The sequence below is a fragment of the Leptonychotes weddellii genome, chromosome 2, assembly GCF_054177405.1.
Source record: "Leptonychotes weddellii isolate Sample4059 chromosome 2, ASM5417740v2, whole genome shotgun sequence".
NCBI classification, from domain to species: domain Eukaryota; kingdom Metazoa; phylum Chordata; class Mammalia; order Carnivora; family Phocidae; genus Leptonychotes; species Leptonychotes weddellii.
Window position 1 is genome coordinate 92,435,051 of NC_138370.1, and position 9,827 is coordinate 92,444,877.

General features: G+C 34.4%; 1 protein-coding gene across 1 annotated transcript in view; it reads left to right on the forward strand.

The window, feature by feature from the left end:
• Positions 1–2,732, forward strand: part of LOC102745096 (N-deacetylase and N-sulfotransferase 4) — a 232,821-nt gene extending 230,089 nt beyond the window's left edge. The window contains exon 13 of the mRNA XM_081813069.1: positions 2,172–2,732. Within this exon, the coding sequence (XP_081669195.1) occupies positions 2,172–2,291 (120 nt within the window). The 3' untranslated portion in view covers positions 2,292–2,732. The remainder of the gene's footprint in view (positions 1–2,171) is intronic.
• The last annotated feature ends 7,095 nt before the right edge of the window (positions 2,733–9,827 follow it).

Sequence of the window (9,827 nt, forward strand, 5' to 3'; positions counted from 1 at the left end):
ACAGCGACTCACAGAACTCACAGAAACGTCACTTACTAGATCACGTGTTAATCATAAAGGGATATAACTCAGGAGCAGCCAGATGGAAGGGATGCATAGGGCAAGTTATGGGGAAAGCCCTCTATGTGAGCCACTCTCCCCCAATCTCTTCATGTTCACCAACAGGGAAGTTCTCTACACCCAGTCCTTTTTGGGTTTTTATTGGAGGTCTCATTACAGAGACATAACTGATTAAATCTTTGGTAAATGGCAACTGATTCAATCCCCAGCCCCTCTTTCCTCCAGGCCAGTGGGGTGGGACTTAAAGTTCCAACCTTCTAATCACATGGTTGGTTCTCCTAGCAACCAGCCCCCATCCAGGCGGGTTCCAGAAGAATGTTAATTAACATAACAAAAGATACCTTTATAACTCTTTCATTCAGGAAATTCCAAGGATTTTAGGAGCTTTGCGCCAGAAAAGGGAGCAAAAACCAGATATATTTTATATCATAAATCACAATATCACAAAGAGGATACAGGATAAAACAGTTATGAACCCAGATTTTTTATAGGAGAGTAAATTAGTTATTGTCATTGATTTATAATAAGATACATAAAACAATGACAAACTACAAAAGCAGGAAAAGAAATTCTTAATAAAAGTGATGGTATGGGGCACCTGGGTGGCTCAGTCGGTTAAGCATCTGCCATAGGCTCAGGTCACGATCCCAGGGTCCTGGGATGGAGCCCCACATCAGACTCCCTGCTCAGCGGGGAGTCTGCTTCTCCCTCTCCCATTCCCCCCTGCTTGTGTTCCCTCTTTCGCTGTCTCTCTCTCTCTGTCAAATAAATAAAATCTTAAAAAAAAAAAAAGTGATGGTATGAGGAGGTAGACTAAGGTTGGGAAACCAATTAGTCATCAGCTGAGCCAGATATAATGAGTATCTCTCCCAAGGCAAGGTGGGCAAAGGGAGGATGGAAGTGATTCAGGTGTTACTATGGAAATAGAAGTACCAGAAAGTCCTTAAACTGTACCTTTGAACTCAATAATTTCAAAAGAGTTTCAGAAATCACTTTAATCTGCCAGGAAATCAGTGTGATGTTCTCACTACCTCTACAAACATCTTATCCAGACTTTGAAGTGTTTACAATCTGGTTTAAGGGAAGAAATGTAATGAAATATTCGGTGGATGGTACAAAACAAAATGTAGTTGTCTTAAGTCCATTTCCACAGTATGCACCAAAGTTGCCAAGGGAGTTTTATGAAGAACAAGACTCATTTGTGTTAAAATATTGGAAAGGGCTTAAGTGAGATGGTATAAATTTAACAAGACCGAAAACTGTTTGGGCCATTGCTCCTATACTTCCACAAGGAAAATTGTTCATCTGTACTATTTTATCAGAGACACAAAACAATGTTCATTGGGTTATAATATAAGGTAAGTGACATCCAGAGACAAAACCCAATTATAAATTTTCTGGTTTCCCAGAAATACAAGAAAACATAAAGACTACTGATATAGTTGAGCATTCTTTTTTTACCCATTCATCTAATAAGGGCCAATCATTCCAGTTTGACTAGGAATTTAAGAATCACAAGAAAATTCATTATAATGATTTTTATAATGAGATCTTATACTATTTTTGAAGTAAAAACTCTTGCTTTAAAAGCATAAATTTTTGTCCTGAACAAACACAGAAAATATTTTTGCAAAGTCATAGGTTATTTCTTTAATCATGAATTTCAGCTCTTATGGTTATTTATGTTCACTTTTTATGCTATGGCACAATTTTACACAAAGTGACCAATTTTAAAGGAAATGTCTGTGTTTTTTCTAGCTCACTTTTGTAGATTTGGTACCACTTCAGGTCCCTACCTCATTCTTCTGTAGTGTCACTACCTCTCATCAACTTTTCTCTCTGCATAGACTTGACCAATACTGAATAAATAAGTGCCTCAGTGGTATATAAGCCAGAAAAGATATACCTGTACCTATTTTTATTTTATAGCTACGGGCTGCCAAATCTTTTTAAAAGGTAAAGATGAGTGATATCTAGGGAACAATCCAAAGAAATGCATATTTTATAGACACCTATATTGTAATAGAATTTCTTAAGAAATGTAGGTTGCATAACTGTGTTTAATGAACTAATAACGTCCTTCAAGTTTTTTTTTTCTTTTTGCTTTCCAGTCTAGAACTTTCCTCTCTAACTACTACCGTGATCATAATGTGGAACTGTCCAAACTGCTACACAGACTGGGGCAGCCTCTGCCATCCTGGCTGAGACAGGAGCTGCAGAAAGTGAGATAGCAGTGGAGACAAGAACCAAGGCTTGAAGGATGCTTCCTTTTACTATTAAATAGAATAGCAAACCCCACAACTTTTACCCCCGTACTGCACTTGTGATTGTCAACAGAGGACTGTGTGAATAAATTTCCTTCTATCTTTTTCATAAAATGAAAACTATTATATATGCACGCACTGGCAATTACTAGCATCCATCCCTGTGTGAGCTTCTGGGAAGTAATGTGGGGTTTTGTGGCATTATCTAGTTTCCAGTATAGGGATCATAACAGAGCCCAGTTCCTCTGTTAACCACAAAGTTTCAGAAATTCTACATAAAACCGAGAATCCTAATTATATGCAAGTGACAAATGAGAATCTTGAGGAAAATAAAAGAACAGAGATATATGTAAATGAAGGTAGCAGGAACCCAATATCTGAATTTAAGGGCTTACATTTTCTCTTTACTAATTTAAAAACAAGTTTGTTTTTGTTGTGAAAAGAAATCCTATGATCCCATACTCTTATTTTGAGCAGTTATTATTTATTATATTTAGCCCACATATTTTCCTCCGTTACTCCTCTTTATGAATTTCCTTGGTTTGTTAGAGAAGTTGTAAAGTTGTAGCCTCCTCTGTTTGTCGTCTCTTTTCCTTCTATAGAAGGAAAAGATCCACATTCACGGATAGTACTATTTTATCTGGCAGGGCAATCCATTCTGAGTGAATTCTGCAATATGGGTCCAACAAAATCTATCAGAGATTTTGGGGAAAAGGCGTGAGAATGCATACTCTGTGTAGTATTAACTAATATGTATAAGGCCACCTTTCCATGGGACCATAACCTTACCATATTAGTAATGTAGGTATCTCCACCTTGACAATGATGCAGTATTTATATATTTTTTTCACTATCTATGGAAGAAAAAAAACTTTATTGATAAGATATGGAATGAAACCATCACCATGGGTTTACAGGTAGAGTGGGGCACTTGTGCCTTCTGTGGAATATTATGTCAATCATTTTAAAGCATGGACTTTTATATATACCAGTACATAATTATTGCAGAAGATTATGTTTTTAATGCCTATTTAAATATAAAATCTAAAACTTACCTCTTTAAACATTACTAATTCTCTAGCCTGAACCCTATTTCTCAGCCATGCTACCCAACAATTAATTTCTAGAGGAGAAGTGATGGCTCCTCCTCTCTTAGAGCTTTAGGTTTCTCTCCTATTTGGAGTTTATTGTCATGCTGGTTGAATTTTTATCCCATTTTTCAATGAAGATATATTAAGGCTTTGTTAATCTCTTCAGTGTGATACATGAAGGTAAAATTTCAAGAGAACGGTAAATCAAACACTTTAGTAACATTACCTGTCAATCCATCCTTCCTCCAGAGTAATTTTTCTATAGACTATAAATAATACTACTTTTTCCTACAATTTGAGAAATTATGCTTAACATAATTCAATGTCTTTAAGGAAACTGAAGATCCTTGTTTATATTTGTTCAGTTTTTGTTGTTGCTGTTGTTGTTGTTTTAAGCAAGCAAATGAAATCATATCTGAAAGAGAATCAAGAATTTTCACCTATTTTATTTCAGAATTCAACTTCGGATTTATACTTCATTAAAATTTTTGTTTTCCTGTTGTTTTCCCTTTGTTTTCCCACTGTATCTAGAGGCTTTGGATCTTTTTGAGAAAATGTGAAAATTTTTCTTGGGCTTGAGTTAATAGAAATCACAAATTATTACTTTGGTTGTTCCTTTGTTAACTGTGAGACTAAAATTCTCAACCTTACTGTTACTTACGTGATCGTGCGCTTGAAAGCATTGCACTAAGCACACTATAATCACAATAATTGGGTATTTAGGCCTCTAACATTTGACTTATTTGTTCACTAGCTTCCTCCAGTTTATATTCTAGTATTTTCTTTTTTGAACTACAGATTAACTTTTTTTCCCAAGTGGGATAACAGAAATGTTCTTAGGAAAAAAAAGGGAGATATTTTTCATATTAAGTAAAATTCAGACAAGTCAAAGTCCAACTCATCACCAGATTTGTAAAAATGTAACTCATTTTTGGCATTCTCATTTTTCCTAAGTAATGTATACAGTATCATTCACATATCTATAGACATCAGAGAACAAAATTCCCCCAAATTCAACCAGTTGTTTCTCCCTGGTTCATTTCAGTCAGTGTGTACATTTTTCTTATTAAGATTGTAAAGAAGAAAAAATAAATTTTAATTATATAATTCATCTTCATCTCATAGTAAGCTACTTAGAGGGACTCTGGGCTTTGGGAATATTATAATAAATCAGGAAAAATTTCAGCTTTAAGAATATCTTGATTTACCCACTGGCTACTTCAGAATTATTGAGTCAAGTTTAATATATGTAACTCTTTAAAATTTTAAGTCAATTCTATTTCATGGTCTTGAATTACATACTTTTTTAAATTTTAAAGAACTTCCTAAAACCTTTAAGCAAGACAGTACCTTCTCCTCTTTTCTTCTTCCAATCGCCTAACTCACAAATACAATCACTGATTACTTCACATTAATAAAGGCAGGAACAATATTTGATTACAAGCCTAAATCAAGATATAATGGCATGCTTGTCAAATACCAGTCTCTAAAAATTATATTACAAATCTCACCCAAAACCAAATTTTGCTCATATTTAACAATGCCCCCCAAAGAATTGAATAAGCAACAAGGAAGAATGTTAGTGAGAAAAATTTATAGTCCTCTTATTACTGTATTTTTTTCTTAAAAAATGCTCTTAGTCCATTTAGAGATTTTATTTGCCTCAATTTTAACAAATTCATTTATATTTAGCTTAGGTAGTTTTTATCCTTCTATCCTACTGTTTTAATATCTCATAAAGTGTTCCATTTGCCATGAATAATTGATTTATTTTTAGTTACACAGACAATTCATAGTGGAATAATATCTTAACAGTCTGGTTTTGGTGGCTAGATAACATATTACCCATTTGCTTGATGGAGGTACCTCAAAAATAATGCTGACCAACTAGTTTGAAAAGAAAGAAATCTAATAGTCTTATACATAGGATTTTATCTCAACTACAGGAACACAGCTTAGCCATGGGTACATATATATGCCCAATATATGTATATATATTCAAATTAACATTTTTGTGTGTGAGAGCCGGTGAGTTGGATGGGAAAAGCGAAAGAGAACTTGCATTTACTGATATTGTTAAATAACGGATATAGTACACACGTAACATATCTTTGGTTCTTCTTCAGAATGAATACTACCACTGGTATGGCCACTAGAGTAATGTTTCTCCTCTAAAATCTAAGGTTTTAATCAGTAGGTGGTTCTTTTTCACTATCTTTTTTTTATCTTCCTATTCTTTATCTGTATACATATTCCCTAAACGCCAAACATATAACTACTGTAACCAAGAAGTTATGAGAGTAGAGTTTGGATATCTGGATTCTCATACCAGTTCTGCCTCGCACTAGCTGTGTGGCCTCAGACAAGTCATGGAATTCCCCTGAGTCACAGTTTCCTTTTCTGTAAAAGAGAGACAATAAATGTTACTTACTCATTTGGTTATTGTAAGCATTACATGAGAGTATATTTAAATAACTTAGCACAAGGCCTGATGTAGTTATGCTGGAACATATTTGTTACAAAAATAATGTATAATATTCAAATCACTATCTCTTCTTTCATCAAACAAGAATATGTTTTCTATTTCCTTTAATAATAAAACATGTATGTCTTAAACATATAATTAATTGTATTTAGTCAAAATGGGAAACTGTCTTCTGCATCACTGTCCAAACATGATAATGTGCTGTTCTCTGCTATTGTTCTGATCACCATTTGGAGCAAGGTAGTTCCATCTCAGTCCACCCTGTTGAAACCCCTTTCCTCCTACCTATTTTTCCTCAATTTATTCAGAAGAGTGTCTCCCTTGGACCCTTTCTTTATATGACTTCTTCAGTTCTTTTGCAACCCAACAGATATTCTATCAGGAATATCAAATCTACAGGTACAACTTCCTCAAACCAAGTAACAGTCACAAAATTTAATGAAGGTATAATTATAACAATGAATCAATACTTAAAAAATCATTAAAAAGTACAAGAAAATTTCTCTGCATTCTTCACCAGTCTTTATCCCCAACTTCACTTTCTTCCATAGATCTCGTTTCCACAAAAGAAACATTTTATTACCCCTTAATATATTATTTCATATTATATTTGTTAATATCAAATATTATTATTTTTTGAAATTTTTATTACAAATGCACAATATTTCAGGTTTGAAATAAGACATTTACATAAATAATTTCCATCCAAAAAATATTTTATTGTTTCTCATATGTCTAAAGTCCGACATACTACCAAAAGCCAACACACAGTAGATACTCAATAAAAATTCATTGAAATATGTTGAAATGTGTTGAGGACTACCAATATACTTAATTATTTGCCTAACTTCAATATACATCATTATCTATCTTGTTAATTTACATTCCAGCTGTAGAATTTATTCATGGCTTTTGATGAACTACTGACTCCACAGAACTAGTAACTCTAAAATCTGTATCCCAAGCCCCTGAATTCCAGAACTATTACCACCTTACTCTGTTCATCCAGATCAAAATATCTGCCTGACTCCTAAATTGAGCACATCCTTTTGAATTCTTGATTGAACTCTTCCCTTTTCAGGGAAATTTTCTGCTTCCCCTCAAATTCCTTTTCTTTTTAAAAATACACCCAATCAGATCAACTTTTAATCCTTCTACTAATCTTTCTCTTCCACAAGCCCGAGGTACACTGATTCTTTTCCTGAATGTTTTTCATTAAACCATATTTGCCCAGTAGAAATATGTGAGTCACAAATGTAAACCACATATATAAATTTAAGTTTTCTAATAACCACTTTAGAAAATTATGAAAAGATTAATTTCAATACTTCATTTAATATATCCAAAATACTATTTCAACATGCAATCAATAAAAAATTATTAATGAGATATTTATATTCTTGTGTTCATACTGAGTCTTCAAAATCTAGTTTGTATTTCCCTCCTAGAGCACATAATAATTTGGACTTGCCACACTTTAAGTGCTTAAATAGCCACATGTAGTTAGAGGCTTCCATATTGGACAGCACAGCTCTAGCCTCTACCTTCTTCATCCACTTATTCTTGATCACCTCCTATTCACCCTATTGGTGAGAGAAAGATTCCTGCCCTAAAGTTCTGACCAACACACAATCTCTAGCCAAACACACAATGAGCAGCACTGGACAGATGAGATCAACAGCAGTTTCTCTGTTACATATATTCTTAGTCTGGGAAGGAGGGCACTGCACACCATACATTGCACTTGAGAAGGAATAAACAACATGGGCTGTGAGAGACAGGTTTTATAGCACCAAGGCTGAGGTCACCCTTTTTTCCCACAGGAACATGTGATTTGCTTGTTTGAATAATTCTGCAGTCTGGCAGGAAATTGAACTCCACTACCCAGGAGAAACTGAACTCCACCTGGTCCACTAGATAAGGACAATTTGGGGCTAGGGTACCTTACCCAAGGACCAGAGTGAGAAGGGAAACTTGTGGTTAAGCCATTCAAGATCTTCTCGTTTTAGCAGATGTCAAGGCAGCACATAATTTAAGTCTTAATTTTAGGCATCATCCCCCACCTCTCACCACTGTTTTACTACAGCCTCTCTTCATCTCTCTTGTAGAATTTTGTCACAACTTCCGAACGGGAGCTTTCACTCCTCTCTAAATCTTATACCACATTACTGATAGAATGGTCCTTATAATTTGTAAATAGGACCATATTATTCATTATCTTAAAAACCTTTTAGGTTCCCCAAACCTAAAAGACATATGCAAACTCTATAACATATTCAATGAAGTTCTTGTATGGTCTGGGATTTTGTCTACCTCACCATTCTCTTTTAATTATCTTTTTAAAAATTACACTGCAAATTCTAGTAACAATCAATGATAGTAGTCCCCCTTATCCATAGTTTCACTTTTGATGGTTTCAGTTACCCAGTCCATTGCCATCTGGAAGCAGATGGTCCTGCTTCTGACGTATCATCACAAGGTTAATCAATAGGAAGTAGCTTAATGTTGCATTACCATGCCTATGTGTTTCACCCCACTTCATCTCATCACATAGGCATTTCATGATGTCACATCGTTACAAGAAGAGTGAGTGTAGTACAATAAGATATTTTGAGAGAGAGAAATCACATCACGTAACTTTTATTACCGTATGTTTTTATAATTGTTCTATTTTATTATTAATTATTATTGTTAATATCTTCCTGTGCCTAATTTATAGATTAAACTTCATTATATGCATGTATGTATGTATAGGAAAAAACATAGTATATATAGAGTCTACAGTTTCAGGCATCCACTGAGGGTCTTGGAAAGTATCTCCCATGGGTAAGGGGGCATTGCTCTATTTGCAATTCTCCAATTACTTTGTGATTTTTACATTTCTAGGCTTTTGTATGTGCTGCTGCCTAGAATGCTTTTCATCCCTTCCTCAACCAATCTCCTATATGAATTGGCATTGCTGATTCACTAACACAGTAACACTTTGAATCTCAAGTAAACTGGCTATGAAAGTCCACTCCCTTTTGCTTCCTAATTGCTTTATATCTAATGCACAGAAATATCAATCCTCTCAACTTTGGGTCTCTGGCTTTAAGTTGTACCAGAAATCTTCCATTTCCCTTGGCATTACACCATCAATATCTGGGATATAATGATAATCCCAAGAACAAGCTTACTAGTCATATTAGACCATTATTATTGCACCTACATTGTACTGTAACTTTTCATATGTAAGTTATCAATATGAGAAATAGCTTTTAATTTTTGTATCTCTCGTGCATGATACAGGATCTGGCACAAAATTAGTAACTTAAATGAATGTATGCATTGCCTTATATCTTATGGTGGTGGGAAACTGGACTTCATTTTGTAAGCATGAAACAAAAATATAAAGTTATCCTTGCAATCATAGCACCAAGATATACATTTTCAAGACCGTTGGGTTTAGGAGTATTGCTTGTTCTCTAAGAGGCTTTATGTTTGTACATCTAAGTCACCTAATCTTATCAATAAGACCAACCAAACAGACCGAATTAAGCATCCCTAGACACATTAGGAATTGAACCACATGGACTGCTGTTCTTTCAGGTTGGTTTAAAGATCTCACAGTATTGCTCCCTAAAAATGTTTGTTAATAATCAGAACAAAGCCGAGAGCTGCCTGTCTACAATGCACTTTGGGTGGTGAAATACATGGCTTAATATTAAAAAGAATTCACCATATTGAAGAGGATAAGAGGTCATTGACTTGCTATTTGATCACTGAGGCCCTTGAGTTATACTTTTTTTACTGAAAAAAAGAACAATGCTCATTGTTTAATGATGCATTTATAATGTTTGTGGAAACAATGCCAAGAAAAAAGATAGGTGGAATTGTTATGTCAAAAACATTGGCACTTTATTTTTTAGTTCAACTGAAATTAAAACA